This window comes from Notothenia coriiceps, unplaced genomic scaffold, assembly GCF_000735185.1.
Source record: "Notothenia coriiceps isolate Sejong01 unplaced genomic scaffold, NC01 NC01_scaffold00004103, whole genome shotgun sequence".
In the NCBI taxonomy this organism is placed as follows: Eukaryota; Metazoa; Chordata; class Actinopteri; order Perciformes; family Nototheniidae; genus Notothenia; species Notothenia coriiceps.
In genome coordinates, this window is record NW_011336804.1 from 110,509 (window position 1) to 125,019 (window position 14,511).

At 38.6% G+C, this 14,511-nt stretch overlaps 2 protein-coding genes across 2 annotated transcripts; both read left to right on the top strand.

Moving 5' to 3' along the window:
• Positions 1-254: 254 nt before the first annotated feature.
• pho (phoenix) lies at positions 255-1,964 on the top strand. Its single transcript, XM_010767234.1, has 2 exons — positions 255-311; positions 391-1,964. Exon 2 carries the CDS (start codon positions 496-498, stop codon positions 1,609-1,611), a length of 1,116 nt encoding a protein of 371 aa, XP_010765536.1. The 5' UTR covers positions 255-311; positions 391-495; the 3' UTR covers positions 1,612-1,964.
• A 1,123-nt stretch (positions 1,965-3,087) lies between these two features.
• Positions 3,088-14,272, top strand: aspa (aspartoacylase). Its single transcript, XM_010767236.1, has 6 exons — positions 3,088-3,463; positions 5,978-6,173; positions 8,410-8,503; positions 11,345-11,452; positions 12,845-12,954; positions 13,154-14,272. Exons 1-6 carry the CDS (start codon positions 3,222-3,224, stop codon positions 13,343-13,345), a joined length of 942 nt encoding a protein of 313 aa, XP_010765538.1. The 5' UTR covers positions 3,088-3,221; the 3' UTR covers positions 13,346-14,272.
• The last annotated feature ends 239 nt before the right edge of the window (positions 14,273-14,511 follow it).

A 14,511-nucleotide genomic window follows, 5' to 3' on the forward strand; every position in this document is an offset into this window, starting at 1 on the left:
ATATTTCAGTTGATTTGTAATGAATCCAGAATGTATGACATTTTTGTTTTTTTAATTGCATTACAGAAAATAAAGAACTTTATCACAATATTCTAATTTTCTGAGACAGTCCTGTATATTGTTTGTTTTTGTCATTCTTAGATCTATTCTTCTATTTCATTGATTTTATTTTTATAATTCATAATTTCTATTTGCTGTATGCATTTGTTTCATTGTATTGCTTCTCACAGTTGAATATTGATAATAAATCACATATATTCTGTTACAGAGATGACGGAGAAAAGGTGGATGAGGCAGACATCAAAGTGGTGGTAAGCAGGCTGTTCAAATCTTACATCATAGTATATATTGTTTGTGAAGTTGGCGTTAAGCTATTTTTTCATTTTACAGGAGAGGAAACTATTTGTGGTGCCCTCGAAATCGAGGAGAAAAAATAAAAGTTCTGCGGCAGAAGATGTCAGGCAGGAAAAAGCAAATGAAAGCTTTGCAACTGACATGAGAGCAGAGCATTCTTTGGCGTCAGTGATCTGTAAGATGGAGGACAAGTGTAAGGAGAAGAAGATAAAGAAAAGGGTTGAGGACATTGAGCAGTTAGGAACAGTTACCGAACCTCCAAATGCTGATGCTGAGACACGGAAGAAGAGAAAAGAAAAAAGGAAAAAACAAGAAGGGATTGCAACTACAAAGGAATGTGAAGAAGAGGAGGCTTCAAATCGCACTTTAGATTTGCCGCCAATGTCACCAGAAAACTTAGAGGGATTGGAAAACTGTTCAGAAAATGCTGCAGAATCTCAGGAAACATTAGAATCCAGTTGCGTCAAAAAGAAGAAGTACAAAAAGAAGCAAGCGTCATGTTCTAAAGAAGCTACTCAAGGGTTAGATATCTCTTGCGGAAATGAAAAGGTTGATAATACCCAAAAAACAAAGGAGGGCCTTGAAGACCAAAATGCTAATCTGACAAAAAAGATTAAGAAGAAAAAGAAAAGGAAGGAAATATTAAGCAGCAATTTATCTGAAGACAACTCGCCGCAAAGCGATGATTTAGTGTCTGTGCAGGAAAAGGAAGAGAAAAGGACCTCATCCTTCCGTGTTGCTGATGCAGAAGATAATGATGCTCAGACACCCGTGGAACTAAATGACAACGGGGTCAGGAAAAAGAGAAAGCTGTCAGCAGCGCAGGACAGTGTTGAAATAAATCCTGAGCAGGGCTTTGAGGAACCACACACGGGGGTGAAAAGGAAGAAGAAAGAAACGGGAAATGAAACCGAGTCGGTAACCCCCGCGCAAACTTTGAAAAGTGCAGGTGATGTGGAATTTTCTCCAACTGATGAGACTGTGGTGTTGAAAAAGAAAAAGAAGAAAAAGTCTAAAGTTGAGCCATGCAATGTGATACAAGAGGATCCATCTGCCTCTAAAGATGTTGAATCAGTAAAGTCTTCACTCAAAGACTGTAGCTCAGTTTCACACAAGAGAAAAGACAAACGTGCTCCCAGTGCTGAGACTTTAAACTCTGAAAGCAACATCTCAGTTTCTGACAGTATCGTTGAAAGCAAAAAAGTCAGACGAAAACTTCTTAATCCAATTGAGGATTTCTATGACCTCTCAGCTTAGGTGAATGGTAGACAAAGTGATGGGTTTGATTGATTTGAGTTTTAAAATAATTCTGGATACCCTAACACACAAAATGACTGATACATTACATGTCATTTTTCTTTTCTTTTTTTTTATAGATACAAATGCATCTGACACTTTCTCTATCACTACATGGACAATGTTTTCAGTGAAGCTGTGACAATTTATGTTTTTTTGGTATTTTGTTTTGTATCAAAGCTTTTGACTTGCACAGTACTTTACCTTTTTGGTGTTACAATACATTTGTAAAGGATTAACAAACCAGTCATTTTGCTTTTTTATTTCTACCGGTTATCAACATAACAGTAATTGAAACTTCATTAAATGATATTAATCAATTTGATGTCATCATTCTTCAATGTAAAACCATACCCTTACTTTAATCTTTATTTATTAATTAAACCTATACATTTGACCACCTAGTCATCCTAATAATACTCAGGTTTGTACATACGAGGAATTTGTTCTGGTGATTTGGTACTTAACGATGGACACAGTGTGTAAGTGAGACACAATTATTCAAATTAACTTTGACTGCAAATGATATGATAGTCTGTGAATGACTGTCAGGGTTTGTAATAGCTGTTACAAAGTGCACCATATCAGAACCATCATGAAGTGAATAGGTAACATAGAGCCATTGCTATAGGTGAAACATTTACAACAATGTTGTAAATAAGAATAGGAAGCAAATATGTAAGCCTTATTGTACTTGTAAACTGTATCTTAAACTTGGGGAATTTATTTATTTTAAAGGGCGTGACAAGAAGTAATTAATCCAGAAAGGTCCAACACTATGATAACTAAAATATATAAACAATGTTTGAATACTCTTTATTTTGGAATAACGCCAGCAGACACAAAAATGTATTTATTAATATTTGCTTTCTATATTGTTGTGATCAGTATTACATGGTAACTAGATTACAACTATATAGCAAACATGCCATAAAATGCCAATTTTCAACCTTATTTTAGTTCTTATGGTGTTTCTGTTATTGTTAAAACATGCTGGGGTTTTTTCTCCAAGACAAGCACATACATCTTTTTTTTGTATAATGAGCCCCTCCTTCTAGAGTAAAGTCAGACCAAATCAATGCATCGGTAAAAGCAGAGGTGGAAAAAGTACTCAGATCTTGTACGTGAGTAAAAGTAGAAGTCCTACTTAGTTACTTTACACCACTTGGTAAAAGGTACTACTATTGTAATGCTGCCTGGCTTTACTTTATACTGATTGTTACACATTGAGCTTACTGGCTTTGCAAAACAGAAGGAGGGGCTCATTATCATAAGAAAAAAACGTAATAAAAAGCAACTTATGGATTGTTTTCTTTGGCTGAACCTATTTTTTAACAACAAAAGCTGCATTTTAAAGTCCCTAAAAAAAGCTTTGGGGTTTTGGCCTATTGTGGCACTGTTGGCTTTCCATACAACCAGCTAGCTGACACGTTACGTAAGCGCGCAGCCACAGAAGGCATTTAAACAGTGAGGCTGCGAAGATCCAGCTGGAAACTTTTCCTCTCCTGCTGACGCTCCAGAGACCTGTGTGTCTTCAACTTCAACACTCGGCACACATTCACCTCCCAGACATGTCCTCTTTTAACACCATTGTGAGCTTGGAAGAGGCAAGGAGAGTGGCTATTTTCGGAGGAACGCACGGGAACGAGATGTCAGGCGTGACGCTGGTGAACCTGTGGGTGAAAAACGGCGCCGAGATCCAGAGGAAAGGGGTCGAAACTAAACCGTTCATCACCAACCCGAAGGCTGTGGAGAAGTGCGCCAGATATGTGGACACGGACCTGAACCGAGCCTTCACCCCGGAAAACCTCAGGTAAAAACGGCCTCACGCCTCAGAGCTGCCAGTGTGGCTGGATCTGGATGTTGTTGTTGTGTCTGCTGTCATACATGTTGAATGGAAACATTACACCTATCCATATACAACGCACATATGACCACGAATGTGATTTGACTGATTATATATATTTGGTTAAAAGAAACATGACCTATACTGTACATTGTCGGAATGGTCTTGTGGAAATGTTCTCGTTGGGGCCGTTTTTTTGGGACTGAAATGACTAAAACAAGGATCGATCATTGGAGATTTCTATGTGTTGTGAAATGTAATGACATGCATTATTGACACCTGTCAGACAAATGCGGGATATGTTAAGACATCCTGCTTAGAAAACATGTAGTTATAACAATAGAATGAAAAACAACGTCTGGATTGAAATGTAGAATAACAGGTTATAGGATGTTTTTTAAAACACGATTTACACTGTCACGCAACGCAATCCAACTGTTATCTCAGGTAGCGTGAATGTGTGTTTACCACTAGTCATGTTTCCCCCCTCCCCCTCCCCCCACAACAGCAGAGCAGCGTGTCCCGGATTTGATCTGACTCTGAGCCAGCAGGGAAAACGTGAGCGAAACGTGACCGAGATGTGCTTATTTTTTTTCTTCATTCGTGCCTCTTCGTTTGCAATATAGCGGAAGCTTTACGCAAATGCTGGCTCACAGAGACCGCGTGCATGAACGCACAAAGCAGTTGTTGGATCTGTTCATAAATCACCATAGGAGTCCTATAATAACATTCCCATGGTTATCATACTGTGTTCTGGGGCAAGTTGTAAAGTAGTGTTATCACGTGATGTATCTATATGGGCTCGAACATGGCCTTTTAACCTTTTGGCTAGGCAATATGTTGATATCAGCCTTCTGTATATCGATATTTCTAAGAGACTAAATTATGTGTTACATTTTGTATGTTGTCATACTTTGTTCCTGCTTCTAAAGGTTGCATTGAAGCAGTTCTATCATTTCCTTTAACCATTTAGCCAATATGTAACCAATTCTGATAATTATTTAGCAAAAATCTTAATGAGTAAATATTTGTTAAAAGCCCTGACTGTCAACCCTACAATTTAGTTGCAATATCGATATTGGGGTATATGGATAAATATATAATATTAGATTTTTTTCCTCCATATCACCCAGCCCTAATTTGACAGTTACAATTCAAGTTCTGTTGTTGTTTATTTTTTAGGTATTTTACTTAATTTAATGATGCACATATCGTTCTGTATGCGGTTATTACCTCATCTGCCATTTTTAAAATGACCGTTTAAAAGTATTTTCTATACTTTCAGTTTGGCATGTCTGGAGGTAATCTATAAAAAGATTATCCACTTTTCTAAAAAAAAAAAAGCCCATGGTGTTGTTTTCATCCGTCTTTTCCTTTGACTGTGTTAACTGTCCTCTCAGTTGTCGGCTGTGTGTTGGAGACCACTTGTATCCGCTGTGGCTCACTGTGGTTGTGTACCAAAGTCCCTTCAATCCAGACAATACCGGATATTTACTGAAAGTGGGGTGTAAAGAGCAGATGTGAGGGGGGCGAGACAATATGCACAGCAGAGGTGCTATTCTACAGTAGTTAGGAGAATGTCCTAGACCAGTTGTTATTCTAAAATGCTTTTAAATGGCTAAGAGAAAAAAGGGAACTCTCATTCTGTGCTCAGTGTTGAATGTCTGTCTGAGCACAGACAAGGAAGGTATGCCTGAGGGGAAAAAACCCAAGATATGCGGAGGGAAAAAACCCATGTACAGACTTGACACGGATTGTATGATTGGAGCAGACATACAAGGCTTGTCGAAAGTGGCTGGCATTTATTCTTAACATTCACAAAAGGGGGCCACTGTCCTGCTGAATCCAGTGTTTGTATTCCAACCTATAACATAAGGCTACCATGAGGTGGAATCATAGTTATAATCAAGACAAAATATGCAGGTATTAATGTTTTTTAGTTTTCCACATTTGAAGGACTGTACTGAATACATACACCAACTCTTTTTTTTCTGACTTTGCTCTCGCAGTTACTGTGATAACTTGTCAATCATAAAGATTATGCCCAGGTTAGGTGAAAGTGTTACAGAGCATGTAGGACAAGTAGACAATTATTAACATAGTTCTTATTCATCATTCCATCAGCAGAATTTTATGATAAGCTGTGAATGTGTTACCAACTTTCTCATCGCTGTATGCTTAAAGTTACGTACTTTTATTTATAGGACATTTTCAGCATGTCGGACATATATTGGGGTCCCAAACCATGTAATGCTTTATACTGTAAGTTAGCAATAACATTTAAAAATCAATTCTGTAAGCTACTGGTAGCCAGTGCAGACATTTAAGAACTGGGGTGATGTGTTCTACTCTTTTTGATTTGGTCAGGACTCTGGCAGCAGCGTTCTGGATTAGTTGCAGTCTTTCAAGGGATTTTTTACAGAGACCTGTAAATAAACTGTTACAGTAATGTGTTTGTTTTTGTGTGTCTGTGCGCCGCAGTGCCCCTCAAGGAGACAACCAGCCCTACGAGGTGCAGAGAGCCCAGGAGATCAACGGGATATTTGGACCCAAAGGAAGCCCAGATGCCTACGATGTTATCTTCGACCTCCACAACACGACGTCCAACATGGGCTGCACCCTGATCCTGGAGAGCTCCAAAGACCACTTCAATCTGCAGATGATGAACTACATCAAGGTGACGGCCTCCAAGAGCTAATGTTGAATTATACGGCACACCTTTTAAGGAGCATTCATCTGTAACATTAGCTGTTTTTCAAGAGTTCCTTTTATTATAACATTTAACACCAGACTAGGCCAGTGACAATAACTGCTTTTAATGGAAGATATATAGTCCAAGAAACATTTGAAATAAAAATGAGATGATAGATAGATAGATACATAGGTACTTTATTTATCCCAAATTGGGAAGTTATTTTGTCACAGCAGCAGTGTTGTCAAGCATTACACAAGTTAAAAATAAGGGACGAATGTAATGGAAATTCAAATTAGCAGCAAGTATATACAAATTTACAATGAAAAGGAAATATATCCCTAGAGTATCTAAATAATACACAATATAAAGAAAATATTGAGTATTCTACAATATACATTCTCACTAAGCTACAGAAATGTATAGAAATATACTACAGACGCAACAATATAATTACAATTTTAAGACACTTAAAGGTGGGGTATGTAATTTATTTCAGAAACACTTTTTGTTATATTCCATGGAATGCTCTTAACATCCCGATAGCAATGAAAATATGAAATGCTTTGACAATAAATATATACAAATATTTCATCTGTGGAAGCCGTAGCGCTGTAAAAAGCACGACCAATCATTTTAGCCGGCCCGGCTAAAGTAACTGGATGGCCTACCTGCCTGTCAGCCTTCCATCTGTGCACAAACTTATCCCGTGCCCTCATTGGTCATGTGCGCATTCGTGTGTGTTGGAGGAGGGGCTCTGTAAGGAAGGGGCAGATTCTTTCCGGCTGTGTAGTTTCAAATTCTAGCGCACTCGAGCTGGTTTCTCCAAAATTACTTACCCCACCTTTTAAATGTCACAGATATAATAATAACATAGAGGCATAATAATGTCTCCCTATCAAAGGGAGTTCACATATCAAAGAGGAGAGAGTTTAAAGTGGACATTGTACTGTAAACAAACATAAATGTAATTGATATAATTACAATTGATAGATACAGAAATAATCAAGATCATATCAATATATCGAATGATAAGTAGATAAGGTGAAAATGATCAAGATAATATCTGGGGGCGGCTGACATTTTAGGCTATGTCCTCCCCCCTTCACCATTGTATCTATCAACTAAAGGCACTCTCTGGTCCAAAAAGTATATTTAAAAAGAAAATCATGTCCGTATGTTCCAAGATAAGTAGGTAACCTAAAAATGATTGTCCACATATTGAACCATAAGTCAAGATATTGTTTCAGGCCTACACTATACCATAGACGCATTCTCCATTAATATGTTTAATGGGACCTTCACTTCTCAATGTAGTGTGTTTTAGAAGTTTTTTAACTCACACAGAAAGTTAAAGGGGGTGACTGGGAGTTTTAGGTGTTTGCACACATGATCTTTGCACTTTAAAGTAAATATTTTTGCTAAAAGGTCTCTCTGGAGAGATTCAGTTAACATTTGTAGATAATATAATCAACAGTTTACCTTTACGTGTTGGACACACTCATGTAACGGTTCAAACATCCAAATACTTGAGCCTGTTTTCTTATGAGTCTGAGAAGATGTCTTTTTCTTTTGTAAAATACGGTACACGCAGTATTTGAACTACGACATAACATTTATTTTAAGCACATATACCTTTAAAACTTCACAAACCTCACTTTGCGTCAGCTGGTGTTACAGTTTGGAATGTATTGAACTGCTTTAGCTGTTCAACAAAAATGAAGGTATTCAGACTAGTAACACCAGGGAAGGAAAGAGCTGCCAAAAGCAACACACTCTTGTACTGAAAGGAGAGAAAAATGTGTTTTGAACTTAGAAAAAAGAATGAACAAATGGATACAAAGATAGAAGATTACCCCACTAATTCAGAGACCTGAGTCAAGACATAAGAAAAAGATAGTTTAAAAAAAAAAAAAATGTTGGATACTTTCAGGTTATATCACATTTTGAAAGTGATTCAAATATAAATCCAAACTCATTATGTAACTGTTTTTACACAGTGTAATAAAACAATAAGGTTTAACCTAGTTTCATCCAATGGTCAGATTTGTGTTCTAGAAATGTATGCAAATGTGCAATATTCATATGTGAATATTAAAATAACATCAGAACATCTGTAATACAAAAAAAGGCTCTAAATGTAACGTCAGTAATACACTGTTGCTGCTTAGGTATGTAATTACCTGAAGCTAACTTCTAGCTTGTTTGACTTGTTTTGCAGAAAGCCATCGCTCCAAGTAGTTGTCTTGTTCTGCTGAATGAACATCCTCTTTTGAAATATTCCACTTCCCGCTCTATTGCCAAGCACCCTGTTGGTGAGTCTCTCAAGTCTTTCAAGCAAATGTCCAGTGGCGGCTGGTGGAAAATATTTTTGGTGGGGCTATGGTGACCAAACCATACTAGGGCGGTCCGGGGGGGATCCTCCCCCGGAAGACATTTTTGAGAAATGACCCCTTAAATTACAACTTCTGAGGCTAAAAATATGAGATAATCTTCAGTGTGGTTAGCTATGAATCTTCCAAAACTGTGCAACAGTACAGTATGCCCACACGAACTGCAGAACACTGGTGCTTTGGGAACACTAAAATGATTTAATTCCCATTTAGTGTGTGTGTGTGTGTGTGTGTGTGTGTGTGTCTTACTTACTTACTTACTTACTTACTTACTTACTTACCCTCCCGATTTTCGCGGGAGACTCCCGATTTCATTGCCCTCTCCAGGTTTCCTCCCGGGGTCATATTTCTGACAAAATCAGACTGTTTCCACTCGGACTTTAATACAGCTACACCATTGTTTGGTTTCCATGGTAGTGCGTCTCTTTAGCAGCGTGCGCAACTCAAAGTCTGAGAGAGTGAGGAAGATGAAAACTGAACAAGAATCGACAACTCGACCCTCTGCTCACTCCTTTCCTGTAAAATACAGGTCCAGCCCACACATACAGCGGGGCAAAAAAGTATTTAGTCAGCCACCAATTGTGCAAGTTCTCCCACTTAAAAAGATGAGAGAGGCCTGTAATTTTCATCCTAGGTACACTTCAACTATGAGAGACAGAATGGGGGGAAAGAATCCAGGAAATCACATTTTAGGATTTTTAATGAATTAATTGGTAAATTCCTCGGTAAAATAAGTATTTGGTCACCTACAAACAAACAATATTTCTGGCTCTCACAGACCTGTAACTTCTTCTTTAAGAGCCTCCTCTGTCCTCCACTTGTTAACTGTATTAATGGCACTTGTTTGAACTCGTTATCAGTATAAAAGACACCTGTCCACAACCTCAAACAGTCACACTCCAAACTCCACTATGGCCAAGACCAAAGAGCTGTCAAAGGACACAGAAACAAAATTGTAGACCTGCACCAGGCTGGGAAGACTTGAATCTGCAATAGGTAAGCAGCTTGGTGTGAAGAAATCAACTGTGGGAGCAATTATTAGAAAATGGAAGACATACAAGACCACTGATAATCTCCCTCGATCTGGGGCTCCACGCAAGATCTCACCCCGTGGGGTCAAAATGATCACAAGAACGGTGAGCAAACATCCCAGAACCACACGGGGGGACCTGTCAATGACCTGCAGAGAGCTGGGACCAAAGTAACAAAGGCTACCATCAGTAACACACTACGCCGCCAGGGACTCAAATCCTGCAGTGCCAGACGTGTCCCCCTGCTTAAGCCAGTACATGTCCAGGCCTGTCTGAAGTTTGGTAGAGAGCATTTAGATGATCCAGAAGAGGATTGGGAGAATGTCATATGGTCAGATGAAACCAAAATAGAACTTTTTGGTAAAAACTCAACTAGACGTGTTTGGAGGAGAAAGAATGCTGAGTTGCATCCAAAGAACACCATACCTACTGTGAAACATGGGGGTGGAAACATCATGCTTTGGGGCTGCTTTTCTGCAAAGGGACCAGGACAACTGATCCGTGTAAAGGAAAGAATGAATGGGGCCATGTATCGTGAGATTTTGAGTGACAACCTCCTTCCATCAGCAAGGGAATTGAAGATGAAACGTGGCTGAGTCTTTCAGCATGACAATGATTCCAAACACACCGCCCGGGCAACGAAGGAGTGGCTTCGTAAGAAGCATTTCAAGGTCCTGGAGTGGTCTAGCCAGTCTCCAGATCTCAACCCCATAGAAAATCTTTGGAGGGAGTTGAAAGTCCGTGCATCTAAACATCACTGCTCTAGAGGAGATCTGCATGGAGGAATGGGCCAAAATACCAGCAACAGTGTGTGAAAACCTTGTGAAGACTTACAGAAAACGTTCGACCTCTGTCATTGCCAACAAAGGGTATATAACAAAGTATTGAGATGAACTTTTGTTATTGACCAAATACTTATTTTCCACCATAATTTGCAAATAAATTCTTTAAAAATCAGACAATGAGATTTTCTGGATTTTCTTTTCTCATTTTGTCTCTCATAGTTGAAGTGTACCTAGGATGAACATTACAGGCCTCTCTCATATTTTTAAGTGGGAGAACCTGCACAATTGGTGGCTGACTAAATACTTTTTTGCCCCACTGTATGCTCCATGGTGCTACAGGCATTGCACTTACAACTGCAATAAGCATGTAAATGTTAATCTACAGCTCCGGAGATCCACTAGCACTGGAGTCTCCACCTGCAGACGCAGCCATCCTTGACAACTTTGTAGCGTCACCTTGGATACGAGTCCAAACAACTCACAGACACACAGGCCAAGGCGCTGACAGGGCGCCCTTTGAGCATCAGATCTGACGACGCTGATTGGCTGAAATTATGTTTCGGCGGCATAGTTTACAGATAGCAACAGTCAGCTTGTTGGCTGCTGCTGCTCTGGCTGAGGGCTCCTTTCTGTGACTTACCAGTAACTTTAGACATCGTAAAACAATTTTAAACAAGATTTTATTGTAGATTATACATTTTACTGATACCAACTATATAATATTTACCTTGTTCATTAAAAAAAAAAAAGTATATATATTTTTGTTTTAAATATTTTTTTTATTTTTTTTATCTTTTTAAATGACAATCAAACATGTGGGAAGAGGGGGGGCCGCGCCCCTAGCACCCCTATGGGCCGGCCGCCACTGCAAATGTCCCTTGGAAAAATGAACCTACAATATTCCCTCGACAGTTGCCAAATGTGTCTTCTGGTTTGTTTCATTTCAGGTCTGGAAGTGGGTCCCCAGCCTCAAGGTGTTTTGAGGAGCAACATATTTGAAGCTATGAGGGTGATACTGAAACATGCGCTGGACTTCATTGAACTGTTTAATGAAGGTAAGGCAGGCACACTGTAGCGGCTTACAATTTTAAGCTTTAACACGCTACACAGGCCACATCATAGGACTTTAAAAGATTAGCAGTTGAGATTGAATCAAACATGATTCCTAAAGTTTGCAGTTTCTAGAATCCGACTCATGTTATGAATCATATGTGTTATATAAAAGAAAAACAAGTTGCTTACTTCCCTGTTGGTCTGCCTCATCTTGACGAGAAACATCTTGTGACAAAACGCCCATGGGTGCCAGTCCGATTCTGTACCTGCATCCCGTTCTCTCTCTTACCCTTAGGCACAAAAAAGCGTTTGCAATGTTTAGGCAGCCGTTCCTTCCTCTTTTACGTAAACAATCAGTCCGTGCCAAGTGTGAGTTGCAGTCTGTTGGTATCTGCCCAGCCTGTTGAATGGCCTGCTTGTTTTTAGAATCTCCTTGCCAATGGTGCGTTAATCTCCTGTAGTGGGGCCTGCACTGGTGCTGATGAATGCCCTGGCATGGTTATGAATCAGTGTTCCTGCCCTTTGAAGCTGAACATCACCAAGAAACAACTTGTTCAGAGAGAACACTGTCTGAACATTTGTCCCTTTTGCTCTGTGCTGCCGCTTGCATATTAATACAGCCAAATGGTCTCACAGTTAGTGGTAAAGCATTTCAATTGAGCTTGACTTACTGAATGTGCAAGCTCTGCCACAAACCACTGCACATCCTTTTTAGCTCAGTTTGAATAATGCCACTTGGGCACTGTGTGGCTCCTTCCAGCTTCTATAGCAAAGTCCTATAATGTATGTCAGAGATTAACTATACAGAAAAATCTGTCAACTTTATTGTCAATCTTCTATGTGAGATACAGACAGAGAGATTGAAATAATGTTTTTTACAATCTCGAGGAATAACAATTTAAATATTTTAAAAAAATAAATAAAAATTATGCAATTTCAATTTTTTTTTACGGATTTTGTCCTTTATTCTCAACATAAAATATAATGGCATAATAACAATGCTTAATATATTTACAATGTACATTTATATTAGGTCTTCAACTATCCAAATTATTGTTACTGTATACACACTCCAAAATGAATAGACTAAGTATATTTCTGTCTTTGTAGTACATTCAATACGGGTCATTTGATTTCATGCAGTTTTAGTTCCCTGTATACCATGATAGTTGCGCTCATATGAAGCATGTTTTTTGTCTCTTTTTCTTCTCTGTTTAAATTGTTTTATTCTCCTATACTCAGAGGCAATACCCTTGTTATTAGCTCTAGCCTAACATGTATTAGGATTGATATTGCCTATTTTTTTCTTTGTACATTTACAACAAGTTTTTGGAATACCTTATTATCCAGGATGCTAACCATATGGGGGATGTTGTGTTCTGTGTGTTGTTCAGGCATGGAGTTCCCTTCCTGTACAGTAGAAGTTTTCCGGGTCTTAGAGAGGATCGACTACCCCAGAGATGCCAACGGAAACATCATAGCTATGGTGCACCCCAATCTGCAGGTAAACGTCTGAACTACAGCCGCCTTCACCGACCAGAAATCTGATCTATTGAACCTGTAAATATGATGTATGATGTGACCAGAGATGTCTCATAACGAAAGAGGAAATGAGACATCTCTGGTCACTGTGAGACCTTATTATTTTAGTTTGAGCAACATACTCAAGTTACTTTCCCTGTGGTTATTGCTTGTTGTTTCAGGACTGTGACTGGGAGCCGCTGAACCCCGGTGACCCTATGTTCCAAACTTTTGATGGAAAGACCATCCGGTTCCAAGGCTCAGGAACGGTCTACCCCACTTTTATTAATGAGGCGGCCTATTATGAAAAACAACAGGCATTTGTTACCACCAGACGAGAAAGCTTGGTGGCCAGTTCCATCAGAAAAGTATGAAAACTGTTTGTAAAGGCTTCAATGATTCTTTGTTAGCCACAATAACAAATCTGTGTATAGACTTTTCTCACCTAATAATGATGAGATACCATCTTTTACACACTGATTTCTTTTTTCTATGCATTTACTATCTCCTAACTATGCAAAGAACCTTTTTTAGAGGCTTTGCAAAAAGTCACTGTGAAAGTCTTTGATTTAAAGGCTGGTATGTTGCTGTGGTAAGTATTTATGATACTGATGTTATTTAAAAAATATATTTACATTAAATCAACTAAGTTTTTATAACATTAAACGCCAAGCCTAATTATTGATGGCTGATAAATCACCATACATCACTCTTTAAGTTTCTTACAACTGCTCAGGACAGCCATTTTGGATCATAACCTGCAACCTTTGACCCAAAACTGTAGTTGTTTGTCCTCTTATATATATTTGTAACATCTTTTGAAGGGTGTGTTTGTGGCCTTTGATACATACCTGTAACTCCAGTGGTTGCATCTGTGGTGCTGTCCTAGTCTTGCCTTAATAGAGATTTAAGAAAAAAACTTGCACAACAAAAATCTGAGGTGAAATTTGTAGAAAATATGTGTTGGATAACATATTTTGATAAGAAATTGTCCTGGTCCTCTAAACAAATGGGATGCAGTTTGAAACATGTTTTATAATCATATATTTGTGTCTATTTTGATATACTTGTACTGTACGTTTTAAGTGACGTTTAGGATTCTCGGAGGGCATATGTACTTTTAATATTTTTTTACGTCTTTGTTGTGTCAAAGTGTATCGCTGTGGTGTTACGGTCATTCATTTTCCAATTAGCAATATTTTTGGTAGCACTATTTATGTGATGAGTAACGTTTACTGTCTTAAAGTCCTGTGGAAATTATCCGATCAATAAATTTAGTACTATGCTAAACTGGGATATTTAGTTGTTTGTAGATACACCCTTTCATAATGAGTTGCCTTAACTCGTCATGCTTGTGCATTGTCAGTTAGAGCAAATGGTTCCCAACCTAGGGGTCCCGACCCCTAATAGGCATTTCCAATGTTTCAATGGGGGTCAGGAGACCTTCTTGATTTATTGGGTTTTAGACAAGTTTTCAAAAAAGATATGCATTTCGCTCTAGATGTTATTGATTTCTGTGTTGACAATCTTATTTATAAAG